The sequence below is a fragment of the Cyrtonyx montezumae genome, unplaced genomic scaffold (assembly GCF_038088225.1).
Source record: "Cyrtonyx montezumae isolate F1298 unplaced genomic scaffold, pur_monq_1.0 scaffold_20, whole genome shotgun sequence".
NCBI lineage: Eukaryota > Metazoa > Chordata > Aves > Galliformes > Odontophoridae > Cyrtonyx > Cyrtonyx montezumae.
The window spans coordinates 7,678,849-7,703,729 of record NW_027071937.1 but is presented as its reverse complement, the minus strand read 5'-3'; the positions used below and the strand labels follow the sequence as shown (position 1 = coordinate 7,703,729).

General features: G+C 61.9%; 2 protein-coding genes across 3 annotated transcripts; one reads left to right on the top strand and one right to left on the bottom strand.

The window, feature by feature from the left end:
- Nucleotides 1-1,401: 1,401 nt before the first annotated feature.
- On the top strand, nucleotides 1,402-13,797 carry LOC136049381 (syntaxin-binding protein 1). Of its 2 annotated transcripts, XM_065737627.1 has the most exons (20): nucleotides 1,402-1,492; nucleotides 6,967-7,016; nucleotides 7,121-7,202; nucleotides 7,440-7,516; nucleotides 7,664-7,742; nucleotides 7,997-8,100; nucleotides 8,591-8,739; nucleotides 8,963-9,047; nucleotides 9,152-9,282; nucleotides 9,583-9,690; nucleotides 9,780-9,840; nucleotides 10,095-10,160; nucleotides 10,271-10,351; nucleotides 10,441-10,579; nucleotides 10,693-10,802; nucleotides 10,881-10,982; nucleotides 11,662-11,747; nucleotides 11,874-12,028; nucleotides 12,672-12,795; nucleotides 13,708-13,797. In XM_065737627.1, the coding sequence occupies exons 1-19, from the start codon at nucleotides 1,456-1,458 to the stop codon at nucleotides 12,779-12,781; spliced, it is 1,812 nt and encodes a 603-aa protein (XP_065593699.1). In that variant the 5' UTR covers nucleotides 1,402-1,455; the 3' UTR covers nucleotides 12,782-12,795; nucleotides 13,708-13,797. The 2 variants fall into 2 exon arrangements, with proteins under 2 accessions (XP_065593699.1, XP_065593700.1); XM_065737628.1 differs by lacking the exon at nucleotides 12,672-12,795.
- Nucleotides 13,798-16,566: 2,769 nt separating this feature from the next.
- On the bottom strand, nucleotides 16,567-23,514 carry AKNA (AT-hook transcription factor). The gene is made up of 19 exons (XM_065737621.1): nucleotides 23,197-23,514; nucleotides 22,402-23,075; nucleotides 21,961-22,035; nucleotides 21,575-21,725; nucleotides 21,293-21,450; nucleotides 21,162-21,221; nucleotides 20,878-20,981; nucleotides 20,561-20,776; nucleotides 20,302-20,475; nucleotides 20,003-20,228; nucleotides 19,817-19,923; nucleotides 19,499-19,722; nucleotides 19,304-19,427; nucleotides 18,956-19,126; nucleotides 18,490-18,578; nucleotides 18,234-18,383; nucleotides 18,050-18,154; nucleotides 17,802-17,958; nucleotides 16,567-16,851 (listed from the first exon to the last, which is right to left on the bottom strand). Exons 1-19 carry the CDS (start codon nucleotides 23,417-23,419, stop codon nucleotides 16,653-16,655), a joined length of 3,387 nt encoding a protein of 1,128 aa, XP_065593693.1. The 5' UTR covers nucleotides 23,420-23,514; the 3' UTR covers nucleotides 16,567-16,652.
- Nucleotides 23,515-24,881: the final 1,367 nt, after the last annotated feature.

Below are 24,881 nucleotides of genomic sequence, written 5' to 3'. Positions count from 1 at the left end.
AAGCAGCTTTGCAGCCCGGCTCCTTCTACCTACCAGCCCCTTCTGAGCCATCTGTGTGCTGCAACCTGCTGCAACGGCAGCTCATCAGCCCACGGCATAGCCCCAGGCCGATGGCGAGCAGAAATAAGGCCACAGGTGGATGTGTGGGCATGCAGCAGACAGCTGGCACTGTGTTCTTGGGCTCTGCATCCCCACGCACCCTCCATGCTCGGCATCGTAGCTCCTGCAGGTGCAGGCGTGGGACACGGGTGCTGTCATGGGCGTAGGTGGGTGTGGGACGTGAGGTATGGGCACGGGAACCATCATGGGCGTAGGGTATGGGACATGGGCACCTTTGTGAGTATGGGAAATGGGACATGGGGCATGGGCACCGTCATAGGCATAGGGTATGGGACGTGAGATATGGGGCATGGGCACTACTGTGGGTGTGGGATGTAGGGCATGGGGCAAGGTGGGGCAAGGGTCATAGGCATAGGACATGGGGCATGGGCACTGGCACAGGCACCAGCGTGGCGTGGAGCTTGGGAATGGGCACCACCATGGTCGTGGGCACAGGGCGTGAGGTTGGGAACCCTACATCCCCCTCCCACCCCGTCCCCCCACCGGGGGAATGCCCCCAGGAGCACGGAGCCAGCACTGCATGAGCACACAGCTCTTGCTCCTTGCCCATCACGTGTGGGTGGCCGCAGGAGAAACACGAGTGTCTGCATCCCCTGCAGCGCCGTGGGGGGGACATTCTGCTGCAATATAAACCTGAACCAGCAAAGCGTGGAGGGGGGGGGGGGGGGTTGGGGGGAGGGGAACTGGAGAAGGTTTCTTACTGCCCTATGAAAAAAGGTGAAGGGGAAGTTGCACGATATCGCAAGATATTACAAAACACTGAAAAAAAGAAAGAAAGAAAGAAAGAAAACAGAGAGAAAAAAAAGAAAAAAAAAGAAAAAGAAATTAAAAAAAGAATAAAAATAATAATTAAAAAAAAAAAAGAAAAGGAAAGAAAAGAAAACCACATCTCCGAAAAAGTATTGCAAAATATCGCAGAATGGGGCGCGGAGGGGGGGGGGGTGCGCACCTCGGGGGGGTGCAGGTTAGGGGGGAGGGGGGGCGGGCTCTGCGGTGCGGAGTGGGGCGGGCAGCGGGCGGAGCGCGGTGACGCGCATCCCTCCTCCCCTCCCCCCCCCCCCCACACCCCGCATCCCGGTCCCCGCCCCCTGCGCGCAGTCAGCTGAGCCCCGCCGCGGCCAGTGGAGCCGTGTGCCCCCCCCCCCCGTGCCCCCCCACTACCCCAGCCCCCCTCCCCTTCTCCCCAAAGCGGCGCCGCGGGGACGGGCGCTGGGGAGGCGGTGGAGCGCTGCCCCCCAACACCCGCAGCTTTGTGCGTGTGTTTGGGATCTCCCTCCCTCCCCCCCAAATCACATCGTCGTGCATCGGTGAGGACCCCCCCTCCAGCGAGGCGACATGGCCCCCATCGGGCTCAAGGCTGTGGTCGGAGAAAGTAAGAGCTGGAAGGGGTGCCCGGGGGGGTGGGGGGGGATGGATGGATTGAGGAATGATGGTGAAGGGTGGGGGGGGGGGGGCTTAGAGCGACTGGGGGGAGCCCCGGGGGGGGGGATTCCTGCGGGGAAATGCCGCGGGCGGGGATGCTGCGGATGCGCAATACGGAGCGTGGGGGGCGGCATCGGATGGTGGAGCAGTGGGGGGGGGGGGCAAGGGACAAACGGGAGGGCATGCGGACAGCCGGCCGGGGTGGGGGGGGTGGGGGGGGGGGGGGGAAGGGTCGCCGCCTCCGTCTGTTTTTTTTTTATTTATGTGGATGTATATATAGATCATATTTTGGTGTTTTGAAGCTATGGGGATTTTTTTCTGCAGCGCTGGAGGATGGAGGGGGGGGGGGAAGAAATGGGGGTTCAGTGGGGGAGGAAGAAGCGCTGGAGCCGCTCTGCCCGCAGCTCTCTGCAGCGGTCGCCCCGTCGGGGCGCGACGTGCGGCCCCACTGCGGGGTGGGGGGGGTGGGGGGTGGGATGGGGGGGGGGTCTGAGCGCTGCGGGGGGGGGCACGGGGCTGTGCGGAAATGCCGCCGCGCTGCCAGGCCGCTTTGTCTGCACCAAACCCTGCCTCGCTGCAAAATCCGAACGATGATGATTTTTTTTTTCCCCGGTGCCACCCCCCCCCCCCCCCACACACACACACCCCAGACCCTCCCCCACCCCCACCCCCTCCCCCCTTCGGGGATTTCGGTGCCCTTCGGGGTCGCTATTTTTGGCCGCGGGGTGGGAGAGGAGCGGCGCGGGGTTCGCTTCCTCCTTCCCCGGCTGTTGCAAGCTGATATTGCACCGCCCCGATGGCGGCCGGAGGGGGGGGGGGGAACCTTCACCGGGGAAAAATAAGCCAAAAAAAAAAAGGCAAAAAGGGGCAGGGAGCGGTGGGGACGCTCTCCCCCCCCCCTCCCCCATTTCCCCCCCCCCTCCGCTCCCTTCGGCCGTGGCTCTTTCCGCCCGTCCCGTAGGGTTTATTGCCGTCGCACCGCCGCCAGCCGGGCGTGCTTTGTAGCGGGAGGGGGGGGGTCAGTGTTTATTGCCGGGGGAGGGGGAAATGGGAGCGATCCCCGCGGCTGAGAGATGGCTGCGGAGGCGGCCGACCCCTCCCGCAGCGGTGCGGATGGTGCGGCCGGAGCTGGTGGTGTGATCAGCGGAGGGGGAGGGGTGGTGGGGTGGGGGGGGGCACGGGGGGGTGCTGCCCTGCTGTGCTCCCCGCAGCTGCATTGGGGCTGCGGGGACAAATGCAGGGAGATGTGTCCTCCCCGCTGCTGTGCTGCAGGGTTGGCTTCGAGGGGGGAGGGAAGGATGGGGACCCCCAGCACAGCTCAGTGGGGCTGGAGCCCCCCCCTCCCCCCCCCCCCCCCCCCGCAGTTGCTGAAGCACTGCGTGTCCCTTGACTTCCATGATTGTCAGTGTGCTGTGTGTGGGGGGGTGTATGTGTGTGCACATCTGTCAGTCCTTCCTTCTGCGGTTATAACAAACCCACCCCGCCCCTCCCCAAAAATGCCCCTCCCCCAAAATGCCCCTCTTGATGGAGAAAAGGGGGTCCACCAGCAGCCTGCGGCTGGGGGAGGGGGGGCGTCGGGCCCCTCTTGATGGAGAAAAGGGGGGTCCACCAGCAGCCCTGCGGCTGGGGAGGGGGGGGCGTCGGGGGAGGTGCCGACAGATTGCTGCATAGCGTGGAGGGCTGGGGAACCCTGCAGAGCCCCCCCCACCCTCTGTGCGTCGGGGATTTCGGGGGCTCTCAGGGCTGCGGTGGGCAGCTCCCAACCTCGGGGGGCTGCTGCAGCCCTTCGTCCTCCGCGCTGTGCCCCGGGGCGGGGGCTGCACCCCAGAGAAGGAGGAAGAGATGCTTCCTGAGGACGGAGGAGGTCCTCAGCCCCGTGCCCTGCTGCTGACCCGAGGGCCGGATCCCTCCTGGGGTTCCTTGGAGGAGGGGCGGGAGGCGAAGATGCTGTGCACCTCCACGGCCCCACCTCCAGCAGCGCTGCGTTCTGCCCTGGCAGCCCTCCAGGATGGGATTATTCCCCTGAGCCCGCTGCTGCCACAACTGCACCGGGCTCTGAAGGGCCCTGAGCCGGGAGCTGGCTGCCACAGGTGCCCCGTGTCCCCCCCACTTGTCACCCTGTGCCCCCCCCCCCCCCCCCATCCTCCCCCCGCCCTTTGCTTGTCATGCTGCAGGGCTGTCCCCACGCCTTGCTGAGTCCTGGCGAGCTGCTGCTCCTGGGGAGTGATGTTTGGGAAGCAGAAAAAATCCTGCAGGGAGGTGGTGCCAGGCTCAGTGCCCGCGCTCCTGCAGCCATGAGGAGGAGGAGGAGGAGGAGGAGGGTGGGCTCGCTGCACTAAGCCGTCCCCAGCAGCAGTGTGGTCTGAAGGCACGGGGCCTCCTTTGCCTGCAGGAGGAGAGAGCTGTCCCCAGAGCCCCCTGCCCTCAGGACAGCATCCTCAGGTCACACCCGAACCTCCGGACCCAGAGTGCTCACTCCTTGTCCCCTTCCCTACCCCGTGGCACAGCATGGCACCTCCCTGGGCACGCTGCTGGCTGCAGGGGACAGCTGGGCCCTGGGGGTGCGTGGTTGGAGCGTGACTCAGCCTGGCTGTTTGGGGCACCATCCCCTTCCCTAAGGCACAGGGGGATGCCAGGGGCACAGTGCTGCCCGCTGAGGATGCTCTGGGAACACCTCAAGGTTCACGTGTCGCCCTGTAGCCGAGCAAAAGATGAAGGGTTCAGGACCAGGGTGATGTTGCACGCAGCCCTTCCTGGCGTGGTTGGAGCAGATCCTGAAGCCAAGCCTCCTCCAGGGCTTCAGCATCCATCCTCTTGGGATCCATCCTGGGCTCCAGGTTGGGTTGTGGCTCGCGCAGCCACACAGCGTGGAGCACTCTCTGCCCCCCGGTGTGGAAATACCCATCTGTACTTCCCCGCGGAATATCCTAAGGGTGTTAGACCTCACTTGGACAGATCTGCATGCAACCGCTGGCGGTGAAAGGAGGCTGAGGAGGCCGCTAACCTGGAGCCTTCCCCTCTTCAAAACAACATAAAACAAAGCGTCCTGGGAGGAAAAGAGCTCCGAGATCATCCCTCAGTCATCGTCACGTGGCTTCGGGTGCCCGCTGAGGAGCAGATGCTGCATCCACCGACTCACCGTGCGGGAGGGAGCGAAAATAGAGCAGCAGAGGCAGCTTGGAGCTGTTGCTTCATGGACACAACGCTCCTCCAGCCGTCCTGCTGGAGGTCGAGGTGGCTCCTGGCTGTGGCGAGGGCTTTGCATCCCATAAATGATGTTGTTCTCCATGCTCAGCTAGGGCCGACGACCTCCTGGTCATCCACGGGATGTGTTTGGGGGATGATGCTGGCACCTGTAGGTGCCCGGAGGAGGAGGTCGATGCCTGCTACGTTCCGACGTGGTTGTGTCTATGGGATGCTCGTGGTGTCTTAAGCAATTAGTCAATGAAGCAGCTGAAGGCAGTTGCCAGGCCAACCCGAAAGGAAACACGTTCGTTTCAAAGATGCGTCGTGACAGCTCTTGGAGACGAGTGGGTTTGGAGCAAACCTCACCGCGGATATCGTGGAGTGCTGGAATGGCTTGGGTGGGGAGAGGCCTCAATTCTCACCCAGTTCCAAGCCAGATCTCTGGGATCCAGCTCCCCAGGGCTGCTCCAGGGGTTTGCAGCCTGAAACAGAGGTACAAGAGGAGAGTGGAAGCCTTGCTAGGGGAAAAGCCCATGGGTAGCAGTGCCTTTGTCCTGTAGGGGCATCTGGATTTGGCCATCCGTTAAGGCCAAGGTGAGCCATGTGTGAGGGCCTGGGATGTGCTGGGATAAAGCAGAAGAGGGATGCACTGCTTGGCAGAAATGGGGTGTTCCCCAGCAGTGTCCCTCTCCAGGAGGTGCTCTGGGTTGGGGTGCTGGACTGGGCAAGGTCACTTCTTCATTGGACATTGGGACTGCTCGTTAAGCTTCAGGTTTTTTCTGAAGCAGAGTAATTGGCTCAGGGCACCCCGACATGAATCTGTCTGTGTGTCCACAAGCTGTGGTGGGCTCAAGCCCTTCCCCCCCATGCCCAGCTGGAGATGTGGGGCCAGCTCAGTGCCAGCAGCCCAGGCTAAGCCTCTTGGAGTGACGGATGGGCTGCAGTCCTACTAGGCCACCATGTCACCAGCTCCTGGCCCTGCATGGAGACAGTGCCACGGGTCACATTTTGTGCCAGCTGTCACCCCAAGAAAGGGCCCTACTGAGTGAGATGGAGCCTGCTTTCTTCCCAGGATGGCACTCCTGGGGCTGTGCTGCTGTGTGCTGCATGGAGGTCCGTTTGCAGGTGGGGTGTGCTCCCTTCTCCATCAGCATCTCCATGTTGAAGGATAGACCCAGAGCTGTCTGTGCGATCTATTCTCAGCTGAAACAGTGATTAAAATCCTTCTTCCGTCCGGTGAAGGCACCGGATTGGATCTCCTGGTTTACCTCCAAGACAAAAACCTTGCCTGTGAGCATCACCAACTGATGTTACAGCCCCAAAGCAGCACAGCCTGACACCCTGCAGCCTCCAACCTGCTGACACGGGAGCATCCCTTCCCCGTGGCTGCATGCAGGATGCTGTCCCAGCCTCTTTCCTTCCTTCCTTCCCTCCCTGCCCTGCAGCGAACAGCACCGTGCTCTCAGGGCCCCGTGCTCCCTCCCACTGTCGGGGTTTGGCGGGGTGCTGGCTGCAGGCTGTGGGACAGCACTGTTATTCCTGGATCCTCGCTCGGGGGGAAGGAGCCAAACATGAGTAATGAGGAGAGAGCGAGGTCCTCAGCGGGATCCGGAAACATCCGTCACCGAGCTTGGTTCCTACTGGCACCCATCACCCACCCTGCTCTGGGGAATGGGGCTCAGCAGAACCCTGCAAGAGAGCAAAGCTGCAGCTGATGGATGCGAGCCTGGCACGGTGGCACGTCCCTGTTCTAAAGGGGACCGCTGCGTGCAGCTCTGCAGGCTGAGGCTGCCCCGGGCCTGGGTGAGCCATCCCCACCCACCCCAGAGGTGATGTCCCCGTCCCGTAGGAGCAGCCCTGGGTGGACCTGTGGGGACAGCCCCCAGCTGGTTGTGTAAGCATGCAGGCCAATGGGATTGCGGGGGATTACAAGGAACAGGTTGAGGCCGCTTGATTCTTGTTGCTAAAAGGAGCCCTTAAGCTGCTGTTGTTGCCCTGGTGCTTCGGATTAGGGCTGAGGCATGTGGGTGACCCAAGGCCACCCCCCGTCCCCTCACCACCCGCTTTTGGGTCCTGCTCGGTGCTCCCCACGGTGTGGGCTCAGCCATGTGTGGGTGCTGGGGTTGATCCCCCCACCCCAAAACATCCCCACTGTACAACCCCTGGGAAGGGGGGCATCCCTGGCTGCTGTGGGCAGGCTCGGGGTGCTCACCCCATCCCCATCTCCTCCTCTTGCAGAAATTATGCACGATGTGATCCGGAAGGTGAAAAAGAAGGGAGAATGGAAGGTGAGCAGGAGGAGGGGGGTGGAGAGGATGGAGCAGGGCAGGGATGGGAGCAGGCGGGGCTGTTCCCTGCTGCCCCGTCCCCATCTGATGGCCGCTGTCCCCAGGTGCTGGTGGTGGACCAGCTCAGCATGCGCATGCTGTCCTCCTGCTGCAAAATGACCGACATCATGACCGAGGGCATCACCAGTGAGTACCAGCACCACTCAGCCCTCACTGCGTGCGGGGGGACACAGCCACCCCTCTCCATCCCGTGGGTCCCGTCTGTGGGTCCCCAGCTCCCATGCAGATGAACTCACTGCTCCCCATGGAGTGGTTTCTGTTGGGCAGTGCAGGGTTGCAGTGGGCAGGGGGTGCTTTGGGCTCTGCTGCAGTGGGATGAGCTCACACACCCTGACATGGTCCCTGTGTTCCCCCCCCCGCCAGTTGTGGAGGACATCAACAAGCGCCGGGAGCCGCTGCCCAGTTTGGAGGCTGTCTATCTCATCACACCCTCTGAGAAGGTGAGCCCATGGCTGGGGAAAAGGGGGGGGTGCTCACCCCAGGATGGGCAGCAGTGCCCATGGGATGTTTTGGGGCTGTGAGGGGCTCCTATGGGGCTGGATGTAGGGCTGCCCTGCTCAGCCTTGCTGTTCCTTTCTCTCTTGCAGTCCGTCCACTCCCTCATCAGTGACTTCAAGGACCCCCCCACCTCCAAGTACAGAGCAGCCCACGTCTTCTTCACTGACTGTGAGTACCTGCAGGGCACTGAAGGCATTGGCAGGTGGAAGAGGAGAAGCTTGTGGTCAGTGCCAAAAGTGGGATTAGGGCTCCCTGCCTGCAAGGGCAGGGCATTGCATCCCTCTGCTGCAAAAATGTTGTGTGAACTGAGGAAAGGGACAACACTGCCACAGGAAAGCATGGTGGGAGGGATGCTTGGGGCAGAGCCGTGGGAGCACGGCCACCTTGCCCTGAGCTGTGCTTCCTCCTCCTGCTCCCTGCAGCCTGCCCTGATGCCCTGTTCAACGAGCTGGTGAAGTCCCGTGCTGCCAAGGTCATCAAGACCCTGACTGAGATCAACATCGCCTTCCTGCCCTCCGAGTCCCAGGTGGGTGAGGGCTGGGGATGCCCCCTACACGTGGCTGGGGTAGGGAGGGGGGATGCTCGGCTCCTTCCCCCCGTCAGTGTCTGTGTAAGAGCTGTGAAGACACCACGATCCCCATCCCTGAGCTGCTCCCTGCGCTCTGTCCCTTTTGATTATGTCTCAGGGCTGATCCACTGTGGGGATTTAGTGGCTGCTCTGCCCTCCAGCACTGCACCACCACAGGCACTGGGAGCCACAGGGACAAGGGGGTCAGGGAGGGACAGATGGCATCGGATTCTGGGGGGGGACCACGGTGAGGGTGGGTGGGAGATGGGCTTCTTGGCAGCCCAAGAGCAGGGGCTGGGCAGGGACACCCCAAACATCGCTGAATGTGGACCCCACAGCTCTCTAGTTTGGGGTGGGACCCCACATCTGTTCAGGTTGGGGTGCGTTGTCCCAGCCCACGAGGGCATCCCCACAGCCTGTCCCCTCTGACCCCCACCACCCTCCCCAGGTTTACTCCCTGGATTCAGCAGACTCCTTCCAAAGCTTCTACAGCCCGCACAAGGCGCAGATGAAGAACCCGATCCTGGAGCGGCTGGCGGAGCAGATTGCCACTCTGTGTGCCACACTGAAGGAGTACCCGGCCGTGCGGTACCGCGGGTGAGGCTGCAGGGGTGGCAGGGGGAGGCTTAAAGCTCAGCAGAGCTGGGCTTCAGGAGTCTGGAAACCAGGGGATGTCTCCTGTGGGATAGACCAAGGGAAAGCAGAGCATCGTGTTACCCGAGGAGAGGTGAAAAGGAGGAGCAAGTGGTGCTCAGGTCTCATTTCTCCCCTGAGTCAAGGACGTTACAGCAGCTCCTCACATCCCTTCCTCCTTCTCCAGGGACTACAAAGACAACGCCATGCTGGCACAGCTCATCCAGGACAAGCTGGATGCCTACAAGGCTGATGACCCCACTATGGGTGAGGTGAGTGGGGACGGGGACAGGGTGACATCTCACTGCTGTACACCAGCACAGGATGGCACTGAGGACCCCAGCACCTGCTGATGGCCCCGCTGGTGGCTCTGTAGGGTCCGGACAAGGCTCGCTCCCAGCTCCTCATCCTGGATCGTGGTTTCGACCCCGCTTCCCCAGTGCTGCACGAGCTGACCTTTCAGGCCATGAGCTATGACCTGCTGCCCATCGAGAACGACGTCTACAAGTGAGTGCCGCCGGCAGGGAGCCCTGGCGTGTGATGCATGGGTGGCTTTGTCCACCTTCCCAACCTTTAAGTGAGTGGAAGGTGCTGAGACGACACCAAGCTGAATTAGCATCACCCAGCAGTTGGCAGAGCCGAGTGGCTCCTGTGTGCTTCACGTTCTCCCTGTGTCCCTTCACGATCCCTCCACGTCGCCCTATCCTGTGTCACCCTGCCGTGTGTCACCCCGTGCCCTGCGTGTCCCCATATCCCCCCACGCCCCCCTGACCCACGTGTGACCGTGTGCCTTGTTCTCCTCCCCAGGTATGAGACGAGTGGCATCGGGGAGGCACGAGTGAAGGAGGTTCTCCTGGATGAGGATGACGACCTCTGGGTCTCCCTGCGCCACAAGCACATCGCCGAGGTGTCCCAGTGAGTGTCCCCATGGGCTGCCCCACAGCACCCGGCCCCGTGGGTCGGTTCCCTCTGTGCTGATGGCTGTGTCCTCCCCCTGTCCTCAGGGAGGTGACCCGGTCCCTGAAGGAGTTCTCATCGAGCAAGAGGATGAACACGGGAGATAAGGTGCCATCCCCCAGTGGGTGCTAGTGCATGGCTCCTGGGGACACCGCTGAGGGCTGTGGTGAAGGCTGTTGGGGCCACGGGTTCCTTTTTTGGGGGGAAGCCTAGAGTGGGGCTGAGAAAATAGAGAAATAGTGACTTCCCAGCATGAGAACAAGACCCCCAAAGAAGGGGATGCTTGGACTCTGCTTGGGAGGGTCGTGCCCTCCCTCCTTGCTGTCCCCACGAGTGGGTGACTGTGTCCCCTTCCCTCTCAGACCACCATGAGGGACCTATCCCAGATGCTGAAGAAGATGCCTCAGTACCAGAAGGAGCTCAGCAAGGTAATGCCAGGGGGAGGGCTCCTGGTGGAGCACCCACAGGCAGCACGGCGCTGGCTTTGACGTGGGGAAGTTCCCGTGCGTGGGTGCCCATGCTGCTCATGTCTCTGCAGTACTCCACTCACCTGCACCTGGCTGAGGACTGCATGAAGCACTACCAGGGCACTGTGGACAAGCTGTGCCGAGTGGAGCAGGTAATGTCCCCCCACAGCCACCCTGTGCCCCACGGGGTCAGCAGCTCAGTGCCACTGCTGAGCCTCAGTGATGGGTGTGTGCTCTGCAGGACCTGGCCATGGGCACGGATGCTGAAGGTGAGAAGATCAAAGACCCCATGAGGGCCATCGTCCCCATCCTGCTGGATGGGAACGTCAGCACCTACGATAAGATCCGCATCATCCTGCTCTACATCTTCCTGAAGAACGGTGAGAGGAAGGGTGCCTGGGGTCAGGAGGATCCAAACAGAGGAACTCAGCCCTTGTGATGGCCCCTGAGCCGGGTGTCCTTAGGAGAGGATGCTCACCCATTTCTCATGCAGGTATCACTGAGGAGAACCTGAACAAGCTGATCCAGCACGCCCAGATCCCGGCTGAGGACAGTGAGATCATCACCAACATGGCCCACCTCGGGGTGCCCATCATCACAGATGTGAGTGTCCACCCCCCTGCTCTGCACGCATCCCTGTGGAGTGGCCCCGTGTCCCACTGTGTCCCCATCTGTCCCCAGTCCACCCTGCGGCGCCGGAGCAAACCAGAGAGGAAGGAACGGATCAGCGAGCAGACTTACCAGCTGTCCCGATGGACCCCTGTCATTAAGGACATCATGGAGGTGAGGTGGTGATGGGATGGGCTGTGCACTGGGGACCAGCCCAGACCCCGGCACACCTCCCCAGCTCATGCCCTGCACGCTGCTTGCAGCCCCTAGTGCCAGCGCTTGCGGTTTTGCTGTGGTTGCAGCAAGGTGGGGGTGTTTGGGGAAGCTTTCCTGGTCCTCTGTGCACGTTGCACAGCCCCACCTGGGCTTTGCACGGTGCTGGCACAGCTCTTGAGTGTCCCCAGTACGCAAAGCCACATCCCACTGGGATGGCCAAGGTATGCATTTCCTCTTCTTCGTCCTTGCCACATTCCTTGGGGTTTCTCTTGGATCTGAGCATCCTCCTGGGGCTCGCCTGCAGTCCTGCAGGCACCCAGTGTACTGAGGTGAGCACCCCCCACCTGCTCACCCGACAGACATCAGACAGACCAACCCCAGGTGGGACGTCACTGCAGTCCAGCCCCTGCTGGCAGGCACTGCTTGCCCCAGTTCCCGTGGTTCCCAAACTACACAAACTGTGCTCACCTCATTTGGTGCCCAGGGGCACACCTCCAGGTCACAGCTGCACCCAGCCCCACTGCACCAATGGGGCTTTGCCTGCCATGTATGTGTGCCGTGTGGGGCTGGGGGTAGGGCCAGCGAGGGCTGCGGGTGGGGACACTCAGCTGAGCCCCTCGGGGCTGTGTCCCTGCAGGATGCCATCGAGGACAAGCTGGACACCAAGCACTACCCGTACATCTCCACCCGCTCCTCTGCCTCCTTCAGCACCACAGCTGTCAGGTGGGTTCCCCTGGTGCCATCATCCGTGAGCAGAGGGGCTGTGATGTGTCACCCCCCCCCCACATATGGCCCTGCCCGGCCTCCCGTGCCTCAGTTCCCATTCCTAACCCCTCTCCCCACCTCTAGTGCCCGCTATGGCCACTGGCACAAGAACAAGGCCCCCGGGGAGTACCGCAGCGGCCCCCGCCTCATCATCTTCATCCTGGGGGGGGTGAGCATGAACGAGATGCGCTGCGCCTACGAGGTGACGCAAGCCAGCGGCAAGTGGGAGGTGCTAATAGGTGAGTGGGGGCCCTGCCCTGCTCCCTGCTGCTCATCCCACTCTCACCCTGCAGCATCGGCCTCCAGGTGACCACGCCAGCAGGGCAGGGGGGGGTCCTGCTGGTGGCACCCCCGCGGTGCCCCTCTCTTTGCTCCCCCTCTGCATCTCCCTGGTGAGTTTTGCTGCCTGAAGCTCGGGCAGAGCTGGGGGAGGAAGGAGGCATTTTGCAGCTTGAGTTGCTCCTATTGCAGCAGCTATTGTGTGCAGGTCTGGGGGGGGGGGGTTGTTGCAAGGAGGAATTGGTGTACAGGCTGGCACACCAACCACCGAGCGTGTCTGCCCTCCCTGTGCTCTGCGCTGCGGGTGCAACCATGGCTCGGCCATGCAGCACAGCGAGGCCAGGGTTGGGGACAGCCCCCCCCAGACCCCAAAGTGGGGGCAGGGCAGACCCAGGCCAGGTTGGGGCAGCCCCTCACCGCCCCCCACCCATCTCGCCCATCTCATCCCACACCGCTCCGCGACCGACCCCGCGTGCTCCGGGCGGGCAGTGCATCCCTTATCTGCACCCCAAAAACGGATCCCACACCCGAGCCCCCCGGCCCGGTGCATGCTGCTCCCCCCGGGGCACGGCCGGGCCGTCAGCCCGCTCTGTTCTCCCGCAGGTTCTACTCACATTCTCACTCCCACCAAATTTCTCATGGACCTGAGGCACCCCGACTTCAGGGACTCCACTAGGGTCTCATTTGAGGATCAGGCTCCAGCAATGGAGTGAGCCCAAGCAACCAAGTAAAGGCAGCCAGCTAATGAAAAAAGAAACTCTTCCTCCCCGAAGGGCTTTCTTTGGTTCTTCCATTCTTTCGTTACGATTTGGGTTTTTCTTTTTCTTTTTTTTTTCCTTTTCCTTTTGATGATTTTGATTTTTTTTTGGATGAGAAAATGCTTGCAGTTCTCACCGCTGCCATGCCTGGCCCTGCAGCCCCTCCATGCCATGTATTCCCCCTTTGTGCATATGGGGTCCTCCCCCCCTTCAATTTGGGGACAATGTCCTCGTGCCGTTGCGGTGTGTGTGGGGTGAGATGGGTGCGAGTTCCTGGTTCTGTAGGAAAGGATGGGTTTGTTGGATTCTTCGTGTCCTGTGATGGAGCAGGACCGTGTGTCGTCCCCCGTGGGATGACATCTCGTGCACAGGGCTGCCAGCTCCGTGTCCCAGCACTGGTGCACACTGTGCAGCCCCCAGGCGACATGGGGACAGCCAGGGGAGGGACCAGGTGGGGCAGCCATGAAGGTGTGGGCCTGCAGCAAGCAGGACCACCCCCCCACCCCCACCCCGCCTCCCCCCAGCCCTCTCCTCTCCAGCCCCAACCCCATACCCTCCTTCCATCCAGGGATGCTTATCCCTCTGAGCCCCCCCCACACCACTGCCCGTGGTGGCATCCTGCAGGACCTACTACATGCGGGCAGGGGACAGGGGAGGGTCCCATCATCCCTCCTCCTATCCCAGCTCCATCCATCCCCTCATCCCTCCCAGCCCCACTCTTTCCCCATCCCAAGCCCCCACGGGCGTCCATCTGCAAGCATTTCCAGGTAAGACTTCGCTTGGTGGGGGAGGGGTACCAGGGACTCCACGGGGTGAGGGGCGTGAAGGTGGGGGGAGGATGCAACCACAGCACTGACCGCGTGGCCCCTTCTGCCCCACAGGGTCCACACACATCCTCACCCCACAGAAGCTGCTGGACACGCTGAAGAAGCTCAATAAAACAGAGGAGGAGAGCAGCAGTTAAAAGAAAATGCCGCCAGCCCCTCCCCCCCCCCCCACCCCAAACCCCAATGCCGAATGTACCCCTGATGGGCACCGGCCTGGGGCAAACCCCTGTCCCATCCCTGTCCCCATCCCGGCCCGGCCGAGCTTTCTCTTGTTGTGTTGAGCCCCCCCCCCTCCCCCAGAATCTCATTTAACCACAGGGAAGGGACAACGGGTGCAATGCTAAGAAAAACCCAATCCATCCTTATTGTAAAGAGGAAAAGATAAAAAAGAGATCATCTGTGCTCATCTGTGGGTCTCATTTCCCAGCATCCCCCCCCCCCCCCACTCCATTGCTATAGAGAATGATGGTGACAAAAACAGCAGAATCTGCCCCCCCCCCCCCAGCCCTCCCTGTGAGCTGTCTGGGTGGACCCACAGACAGGCAGACCCATGGCCCTGCCCTGGTTCCCCCTGTGGTTTGTGGTGCCACTGTCCGAGTTCTCGCACCACTCATTCTATGGACAACCCCCTCTCTACTGCTGCCCCCTCCCCCCCCCAGCCCCACCACCAGCTGTGCACCAACATCAGGCACAGGGTGTGTGTGTGTGGGGGGGGGGGGGTGATGGGCCCTCCCCATGCTGCCCCCACCCCAAATCCCCCCTCAAAGGGACCAGAAGGGTCAGACCCGGCGCCGGGACCCTTTCCTTGCACGGCCCCCCTGCCTTCCCCCCCCCCCGGGTTCCCTACAACACACACACATACATCCGTACCCCCGCTATGTGTGTGCCCATGCAGGAAGCTATGAGGCCCCCATCCCGCTCGTGCCCCCCCCCTCCCCAATCCCCAAGCAGTGCCCCCCTTCCCTCCCCCCCCCCCAGCGGACTCTGTGTATATGACTCAATGTGTCTCGTGCCGTTTTACAGCTTGGTGTATGGTGATTGAACCAAAACTCCTCTTATTTTGTACGCCCCCCTCTTGCCAATAGACGCACTGCGATATTTTGGGGTTCTTCGTTTCGTTCTGTTCCCCCCCCCCCTCCCCACCCCCCCCCCCGAAGGCTGTGACCCCTTTTCCAACCTCTCCCCAACCGCTCTCTCTTTGCCTCGGTGGTGGTTTCCCTTTCCTATCCCCCATCTGCTCCTTGCCCATAAAGTTAAAGATATATTTTTAGGGCAAAGGCTGTATCATTGCACTGATCTTCGTCGGTCCCCCCCCCCCCCCTCCCCCCAGCCCTGTTTGAGTTCCTTTGGTTTAGCAATGCTTCAGGATCCCGTATGTTGGACGTTATTATTGATGATTATTATTTTTTCTGTTACAGTTATTTATATAAAAAATAATTTATCAAAAAGGAAAACTAAAAAAAAAAAAAAAAAAGATTATGAAGAAAACGAAACTCGTCTGTCTTGGAACTTGTTTACCTTGAAGTTACTGGAAACCTAAATGTTTGGAAGTGTTGAAGCACAAACGTGTATCATCTCTGTATATCTGTTCTGTACTGAAGCACTCGGTGACTCAATAAACGCGATCTCCATCTGTAGTGCACAGAGGCTCTCGCTTCGAGGAAGGAGAAAACCCACGAGCAAAAACCAACCTCGTTTATTTCCTTAAAAAATAGGCAGCTCTCTCGGTACAAAACCGGGGGGGGGGGTGGTGATAGAAAATAGAGGAGAGGTGGGAAAAGCATCAGTTTTGCTCCTCCCCGTTGCTCAAACGCAGCCCCAGTGTGAGTGCTAGAAGGGATGGGGGGGGGGGACTCAATTAGGAACCCCCCCCGCCGAGAATAAATCATTATAATAATGCAAGTTGGACGTGGGCACTTTAGGTAGGGTCTGCACAACCATAGGGACACCCCTGCTAAGTAAGCGTGGTGCTAGGAGGACGCTGGGGGCAGGAGGGGGGGTTCTGTCCAAACCCAAATGAGGACTGCCCCCCCAACCCCAACCCCCCCATGGGTGTACAACAGTAGTTCAGCTAAAAAAATAGGCTTTCATTTATTATAAAGGGGGGGAATGGGAGGGGTGGGTGCTGCCACAGTCCCATGCCTGGGACTCACGGGGCAGGTTTGAGTCTACCAGCCCAAAGGAAACTCATTGATTCGGTGTTCCCAAAGAAATGGGCGTTTTCATTGGGATTTCAAAGGAAAAAATAGCAGTGCTGTTGGGAATCCCAAAGAAAAATCACACTGCTGTTGGGTATCCCAAGGAAAACACCAATTTCTTTGGGAATCCCAAAGAAAACACGCATCGTTTTTGGGAATCTCAAAGAAAATTTGCGTTTCCTTGAGCATCCCAAAGAAAAGTCTCATTTTTGGTAGACTCCCAAGAGAAAAAACCTCCCAATTTCTTGGAGAATCCCAAAGGGAGCACTGCCCATCTCTTGTACTTCTGCCTGGACACCCTCCCAGGAAGCCACGTGCAGGGAGGGACACTGCATCCCCCATTACTGCAGCCCCACAACCCCCCCCCAGCACCACAGCATGCATTGCAGGGGAAAAATTATGGGGGAAAACTCAGCTGCCCTGAGGGCTGCGCTGGAAATGGAGGACAGACGACGTGTGTACCCATACAGAGATGCACACATTGTGTACGGTCAACCAACTCCGGTACCGCGGGGGAAAACATGCATGGAAGTGCAGAGAGGAGAGTGGTCCTGGGGCAGGGCAGGATGCAGGGACAGTACTCAAACCCCACCCACAGCCTCTTTTAACCTCTTATAACCCACGGGGCTGGGCTCGGGGAGGTTGCAGCGTACCGAGAAACCCTAAAAAACCACCAACACAGTGAAAGCAGCGAGATGGGCTGCGGGAACGGCACCGAGGTAAACACAGAGGGGCTTCGGTAGGACCTACAGAAATGATGGGGTGGGCAGCAGGGGGAGGGGGGCACGCTCAGCACCCCGCTTAGAAGATGCACGAGCCCCGCACCGCCCGCGCCCGGCCCAGCTCTGCCGCCAGCGCCCGGCCCAGCCGACCAGAGGTGACACGGGCACGGCGTGCAGCTGCCACCGCCGCGCTCAGACAGCGCCCCACGTCCTCCTCCAGGTCCGAGAGGGGTGGGGAGCGCGGTGGGGCTGAGGTAGGTGCGGCTGGGGGGCAGAACCTGGGGAGAGGGGGAAAGGAGGGAAGGGAAGGGGAAAGAAAGAAGGGGAAAAAGAAAGAAAGAAGGGGAAAAAGAAAGAAGAAGGGGAAAAAGAAAGAAGAAGGGGAAAAAGAAAGAAGAAGGGGAAAAAGAAAGAAGAAGGGGAAAAAGAAAGAAGAAGGGGAAAAAGAAAGAAGAAGGGGAAAAAGAAAGAAGAAGGGGAAAAAGAAAGAAGAAGGGGAAAAAGAAAGAAGAAGGGGAAAAAGAAAGAAGAAGGGGAAAAAGAAAGAAGAAGGGGAAAAAGAAAGAAGAAGGGGAAAAAGAAAGAAGAAGGGGAAAAAGAAAGAAGAAGGGGAAAAAGAAAGAAGAAGGGGAAAAAGAAAGAAGAAGGGGAAAAAGAAAGAAGAAGGGGAAAAAGAAAGAAGAAGGGGAAAAAGAAAGAAGAAGGGGAAAAAGAAAGAAGAAGGGGAAAAAGAAAGAAGAAGGGGAAAAAGAAAGAAGAAGGGGAAAAAGAAAGAAGAAGGGGAAAAAGAAAGAAGAAGGGGAAAAAGAAAGAAGAAGGGGAAAAAGAAAGAAGAAGGGGAAAAAGAAAGAAGAAGGGGAAAAAGAAAGAAGAAGGGGAAAAAGAAAGAAGAAGGGGAAAAAGAAAGAAGAAGGGGAAAAAGAAAGAAGAAGGGGAAAAAGAAAGAAGAAGGGGAAAAAGAAAGAAGAAGGGGAAAAAGAAAGAAGAAGGGGAAAAAGAAGAAAAATTAAAAAAAAAAAAAGATGAAAAAGAATAATGTGTCACTGTACATCTGTGCCCACGGGGAGCACTTCTTCCTCACCTCTGTGATACCGTTTCAGCCCCCCCAGCTCCCACCTAGCTCTGTCCCTCTCTCCCCTCCCCACAGCACCCCCATGCCCCCACCCCTCTGCTCAAGATGACCCCTCCCCCCCTCCCCCTTCCCCCAGGCAGTGCTGAGCATCCTTACAACAGTGAGGGCCCATAAGGCACCACGGGGACGGGGGCGAGGTAGGTGATGGTGGGCCCCCCCGCCAGGTACCAGCACCCCGGGGGCTGCTCCTGCTGCACGCTGTGGGGACGGCCACGGGGCTCCGGCGGGGACTGAGCATGGGTGCTGTGCTGTGCTGCAGGGAGCAGGCGGTGGGAGAGGTGGGTGTGACATCCCCTGCACCCTGTCCCCCCCCCCCCCCCTTGGCCCCGTGAGCTGTCACCCACCGTTTGTGGCTCTGTCCATGTCACCTCGGGGTGCCTGGCACGTGGAGCAGCGCTCGGGGGTCCTGTGGGGGCTGCTGTGCTGGGGCTGCGTGGCATCGCCTGACCCTGAGGGGATGGTGTCAGGGAGCGGGGGGGGGTGGGGATGGGTGAACGGGGTGGGACACAGCAGGGACACGATGCTCACCGTCTGTTTTCACATCGGGGTGGCACCGAGGGCATGGAGCTGCGTGGTGCTGCGTGCCCACCCCAAGCTGGGGGGGGCTGTGGGGCCGCTCCTGCGCCGATGGGGCGGCCCTGGGACGGCGAGCACGCAGTGAGCGGATGGACTGGGAGGCTGCAGGGAAGGAAGCAGCTCTGCATCTTGGTGTCAACGATCCCTGTGACCCACGCGAGGTCCCCGCAGTGCTCACCGCATCCCCTGTCCATCGTGAGAGGTTCACCCCGCTTCCCGGGGTCCGGCGGTGGCGATGCCCAGCTGCCCATGGGGATGCCCGGGGTTGTTCTGCCCTGTGCTGTGGGGCTGTGCTCCCTGCAGAGGGCATGGAGCCATCAGTGCAGCCGGGACGTGGGGCACAGCCAGCAGCAGGGAGGCACAGGGGGAAATCTGGGGTGTGCAATCCTCAGCGAGGTGCTGCCAAGGGACCTGACACCACTGTGCCCTGGGGACCCCCGCCCCTGGGTAACCCTGCTCAGATCCAAGGGGAAATAGTTATGGGGAGGGGAAGAGGGTGGAGGATAGGGGAGGGGGAGAAAAGGGAGAGGGGAAAAAGCTGGGGGAAGGAGTTCAGGCGAGGGTTAAAGCTGGGGAAAAGGGTTCAGGCTAAATCTGGGGGAAGAGATGGGAGCTGCCAGACCCACAACCCGGTGCTCCTTGGGGGAAAAGCCGGGCTCTGCTCGGCCTCCTACCCCTTGGGTGCACTATCCTGGAGGAATGAAGCTCCGATGGCTGCCGGCTGCCTCCTGCCCCTGGGGGAGCAGGGTGCTCTGCCCTCGGGGTACCCGTGGGATCGGTGCAGGCTCTCCTCCAGCCGCAGGCGCAGCCGCCACACCTCATCCTGCAGCGCACGGATGGCCCGGCTGTGGGGACAGGGCACGGTGAGGGCACGGCATGCGGCAGGGACAGCCCCGGGCCCCCCCCAACCCACCCCTGTGGGACACGGCTGGGGGGGTCCTCAGTATGAACCTGGGGTGTTTAGGAGTGGGCGCACCCCCCACCCACCCGCATCCCATCCCAGCAGGGCTGGGGGCACTCACTCGCGCTCCACGCGGGATCCCAGCAGGTTGTTGTGAGCCGGAGCTGGGGACGGCGAGGTGAGCATCCCACCCTGGGGGGGCACGCTGGTGCAGCTCCTGTCTCCCCCCTCTGAATCGGAGCGAGCTGGGGAGCAGGGATGGGGTGGTCAGTGGGGCAGTGTGGGGCAGGGGCACAGCCCGGGGCTGAGCACTCACCACCGTCACCTTCGGGTCCCAGCTCACTGCCCTGGCTGCCGGCCCAGCGCAGCGGTGAGCTGCTCGGTGAGGGGGTGCTGGGGGGCACGCTGTGTCCTGGGGGTGTGCCGTGCCCAGGGGGTGGGTAGGACCCCCCCAGTGCCTTCCCATGGGGCAGCAGCTGAACTTCCTTCTTCTGTGGATGGAGGGGAGTGGGGACGGGGGGTTCCAGCACGCCGTGCATCCTGGGGAGGGAGGTATGAGTGAAGCAGCCCCCACCTCCCACCCACACCACCTTTCCTCCCCCTGGCCCCCACTTGCTGCCCCATGGTGCCATACCCAGTTCCCAGTGGCCAACGTTTGTGCGTGCGTGCCAGCGGGGACACCCGGCTGCTCTCTGAGCCCACGAAGCCGCTGTCTGTCTCCGGTGACACCATGCGCTGCTCCTGGGATGGAGGCAGGACTGGGGCCACGCTCCCCACCCCAAGGCATGGGGAGGGCCTCAGGGACCCCCCCAGCACTCACCTGGTGGCACAGCTTGGGGGCACGGCGCTGCGGGGCCGTGCTCCCCATTCCACTGCTGCAGTGGGACGGGGCTGTGCGTGATGGCAAAAGCTCAGGGAACGTCAGTGGGAGCCTGGAGGTGGCTGGTGGCAGCGGGGTGGTGGCGGGGGACAGGCGGCCACGGGTCCCCTGCGGGTGTGGGGGTTCAGCGTGGGGCAGCGGCACTGCTTTCCTCTGCGGGGGAGGCCTGCGGGGAGAGGGGTGAGCGCAAGCACTGGACCCCACGGGGGTTGTTCACCCCGAACCCACCCAACACTCACGAGGGGGAGGTCTCGAGGTCGGTGCCCTCCTCCGGTGACTGTGTCCCACTGAGGGCCCCCCCGGGGCCGCTGTCCCCCACTGCAGTGCCACCCGCCTCCTCCAGCGCTGCGCTCCCCGTCAGGCTCAGCTGCTCCAGGCTCAGCGATGCCGGCAGTGACTTGAGGCTTTGGTACCTGTGGGGTGTGGGCAGGTTTTGGGGTGTGGGTAGGTTTTGGGGTGCCCCCCGCACCCCCCCAGCTCCCAGCGAGGGACACTCACTGCTGCAGTAGGTCCCCAAAGTCCTCCTCCACTTGGAGCTGCTTGTGCCGCAGGGGTTGGGGCAGCCCCACTGCCACATCCTCACTGCCCCCCGCTGTCTCCCCTGTGCTGGGGGGACCCTCTGTCACCATGGGGCACACCGGTGCCACCCTCTCCAGGCGCTCCTTCAGCTCCTCCAGGCGCATCCCCAGGCAGAAGATGTCCCCTTCTACTGTGCTGCAATGCGGTGCCCATCATCAGGGACGTGGGGCTCCGAGCAGCGCTGAGTGGGGTGCACGGCACTGCTGCACCCCCAGGGACACCCAACCCATGCTCACCGCTCTGGGTCAAAGCTCCCCGTGTCCCTGAGGCTCTGCTCCTCCCGTGCCTCCAGGTACGCCCGCTCCAGTGCATCCTGCGTATCCCGCAGCCTCCGGAACCGCTGCGGTGCAAAAGGAGCCCCCCCCGTCCCCCCTGCAGCGACCCCACAGCACTGGGGCTGCACCCCCTGGGGTTGGGGATGGAATGGGCTCTTGGGGACAGGATAGGGCATCTGGGGTGGGATGGGGCCCCTGGGGATGGAGCCTTTGGGGACGGGATGGGGCAACAGGCAGTGCTGTACCTGAAGCTGCTCCTGAGGCACAGAACTCCCTGCCCGGATCCAGGCTTCAAAGGAATCCACCTGGGTGGGAGAGAAGGGGCTGAGCACGGGTGGGAACCCCACTGTTGGCTCCCGCTGTCCCCATGACTTACCTGCGCTTGAAACTTGCGGGTCTGCTCTGCCAGTGTCTGCGTGAGCCGCGGCCCAGCACAGCAGCACGGCCCCACACACGTGGGGCAGCCCCCCAGGGGGGAGCGAGGCAAGCAGGGCTGGGATGATACCCCCAGCTCTGCTGGTCCCGGCACCGGAGCTGCAATTGGGCACAAATTGAAGTGAGGTCAGCGACCTCCAGCACTGCTTCCCCTGCTATGGGGGCATCTGGGGGGGGGGGGGGGTTGGGTTTGGAGCAGGCGGTTCCCCAGCACTCAACCCACCTCCACCCACAGGGAGCTGCGGGTTCGGGGCCGTGCTGATGGCTGCGGTGCTGGCTCGTGGGATGCTGAAGGCCATCACCCTGCAGCCACCGCCCATGGTGCCGGCGTGGGCACTGCGGCTGGCATGCGGCGGGTCGGAGTACAGGTTCACCTGGGGGTCAGAGACAGCGGGCACCCCAGCAGGGACACCTCAGCCCCATTGCAACGGGGCCACGGGGGCACCCGGTTTGACACCTGGAGTGCCCTGCCTCAGTTTCCCCACCTGCACAATGGAGCAGCGCAGGAGGACAAAGGGATTCCCCAAACGCTGCAGAGCACTGTGTGTGTCCACACTCCACCCCCCCCCCATATATTTGGGGGCGTCCCCACATCCCACCCCACCCCACCTTGGCCCCCAGCCGCAGTTGGTCAATGGTGTTTTCGGCCTCGGCGTACTTGGTCAGCAGCTTGTGGTAGTCGTCCTGTGGGGTGAGGGGGGGACATGCGTCACTGTGTCATGGGGAGGGGCACCCTGGGGTGCACAGAGCTGCCACCCCCACAGCACCTGCCCCAGTTGGTGTGGATATGGCCTTGCATAGAGGGGGTGGGACCATCTCTCCCCTCCCAGGGGACAGAAGGGCATCGAGAGAGACAGAAGCAGTGCATGGGGGACATGAGCATCCTAGGGAGGGGACAGAAGCATCCGAAGCCGCAGAGGGAGACAGAGACATCCTTGGGGTGGGGGGAGGGGGGGGACAGGAGAAACCAAAAGCAGACATAAGCATCACAGATGGGACACGAACATCCCACGGGGGGCACGAGCATCCCAGTCCGGCTCTGGGGTTTACCTGCAGTTGCTGCACCAGTGCAGTGGCCTGACGGGGGGAGCGGAGCTCCTGTGGCACACCAGGAGGGGCAGGGGGCTGCGGGGAGGCCCCCTCCCCACTGCTCAGCAGCACCTCCCGGACGATTTCGGCAGGAGATTTGAGGACAAGGGGACCTCCAAGGGGCCTGGTGCGGGTGGGCAGGGCTCTGCTGGGGGGGGGGCGGTAGCTCTGCCCCACCTTCACCCGTGCTTCCACCTTGGAGAGGTCGGGCAGGGGGTGGTTGAGCCGCCCCCGGCCGTATGGGCAGATGTCTGTGGGATCCTTTGGCTTTTTGGCGTCGGTGCGACGCCGGGGGCTTGGGGACAGCAGGCTGGGTTTGGGCTGCTGCAGGGTCTGGGGGCTGTGGTTGGGATCCCTGGCTCTGCCCCAGCCCTGGCGATGGCGTGGGGGGGCAGTGGGGATGGGACTGGAGTCTGAAGGGCCTGAGGTACCGCCACCAGCTGTGGTGGTATCCGGGGCTTTCTGGGGGGGCTCAGCACGGGGGTCCCCATCGCTCTCTGTTCCCCAGGGCCCCTCTGGCCTCTCGTCCTCCTCAGAGCTGTCCTGCTCTTCTTCCTCCTCCTCCTCCGTCAGGTCTTGCTGTGCGTACCAGCGTGGCTCTGCTGGGGACCCCGCATCCATGTCCTCGCCGTCTCCTGCAGAGCAGCACTGCTACCAGCGTGTACCATCCCCGAGACCCCCACCACCCAAAGACCCCCCCTCCCATCACGCATGTCACTTCCCCCAGGGCTTATAGGGCCAGTGGAGGGCACTCACCCCACAGTGGGCTCCGGGCCACCTCCTGTCCCCACTCAGAGCCTGAGTCCTGTGGGTCGCTGAGCTCCGTGGTGGGAGCTCCCAGCCCGATGACACCATTCTCATCCATGTGCCTCTCAAAGTCTCCTTCCCCCTCCTCCTCCTCCTCTTCCTCCCAGCGCTGGGGCTCCTGGCTGCCCAGCTCCGATTGCGTCCAGCGCAGCCAGGGCGAGGAGCTGCCCATGGTGCATCCCACGCTGTCCTTGTCACTTGTGCCTCCCCATGGCACGGCAGCAGCTGGGGGTCTCCTCGTCACCTGTGTGGGTCACATCGCTGTTCGGCATCGGGGGGAGGGAGGGAGGGTGCTCAGCAGGTTCTGCTCAGGAGCATCAACCCGAGCCCACCGCTGTGCCCCGATAGTCACGGTGGTGAGACCCGGGGCTGGGGGACAGGACCGCTGCCCTGCGAGCAGGACCTGCCCTTCAGAGCTGTGTCCCCAGGGTTCCCATAGCAGCAGTTACAGGGACAAAACACGGCAGCGGGGCGGGGACGGGACGCTGCGGGGTTACGGTGCTAAATGGCACCGATCGCGAGGGCTGCCACAGCCCCCACCCCCACCCCAAAGCATCCCCGGGATGGCACCACGCAGCTGCCGGCACGGAGCGGAGTGAAGGTCTCCCAGGAGCACGGCGAGGACCCGGAACATCCCCCTCCACGGGCACCAGAAACCGGGTTTTCCCTTTGGAAACTGGGATACAGCTGACACAGCGAAGGCAGCGTGACAGCAGCCCCTCCTCGGCCCCCCTCCACGTCCCCCCCAGTGAGCTGTCACCGCAGATAAACGCGGGAGCAGCGATGGCACCGCGCTGCCGCACTCGTGCCTCCACTCGTGCAATGAGCGCGTGGTTCTCAGCCCCACACCTCCATCCCGCGGGGTGTGGGGGGGGGGGGATGTGGGGCAGGAGGGGGCAGGCAGTGCTCATCCCACTCTCAATTCCCCCCCTCCGCAAAGAGCAGTAACGCTGGGGGTCGGCCAACCACTCCCCCAGCCCAGAACCTCATCGTATTAAGGCTCTGGGGATCCCCGCCCCCCAGCGACGACGCTGCAGCACAGCTGTAGGGTTTGGGGCCGCTTTCCCCTTTCCATGCCAGGATGTGAGGTTGGATGCGTCCCAACCCCGCCGGGGACCGGAGCCAAAACTGCTTTTTAGTTGCACTGAGAAGATGCAGAGCCAGGAGCATCCCCGGGAGCACAGCCGTGGGGAAGAGGCTCAGGGTGGGGAGAGCCGCCCTGCCGGGGCAGCGTGTAGGGGAAATCCTCGTGCTGCTGTGGGTTTAGGGTCTGCTCTGTGCCCACGATGCCTGGGGGGAGCAGGGGAGCACCCACATGAACCCCCTGACGTCGGCAGCTCTGTTGCACGCAGGTCTAACCCCGACAGTGGGATTTAAGCGGGGATTTGCAGCTCTGGGGCTGTGGGGTGGGGGGGATTAGAGGCTTTTCCTGCAGCGTGAGGGGCAGCAGGGTTGCAGCCATCCCCGGGGCACCACTTCTGAATCTGCAGCACCTCCAGATACACCCCGGGCTGAATACCCCCCCCACCCCCTTCCGTTGGCCACGCTGAGGTTTCAATAGCAGCCGGGAGCTGTGCGAGCTCCGCTCCGCGTGCCGCTAATTACACATTAACGGGCCCGGCTAATTACTCTGC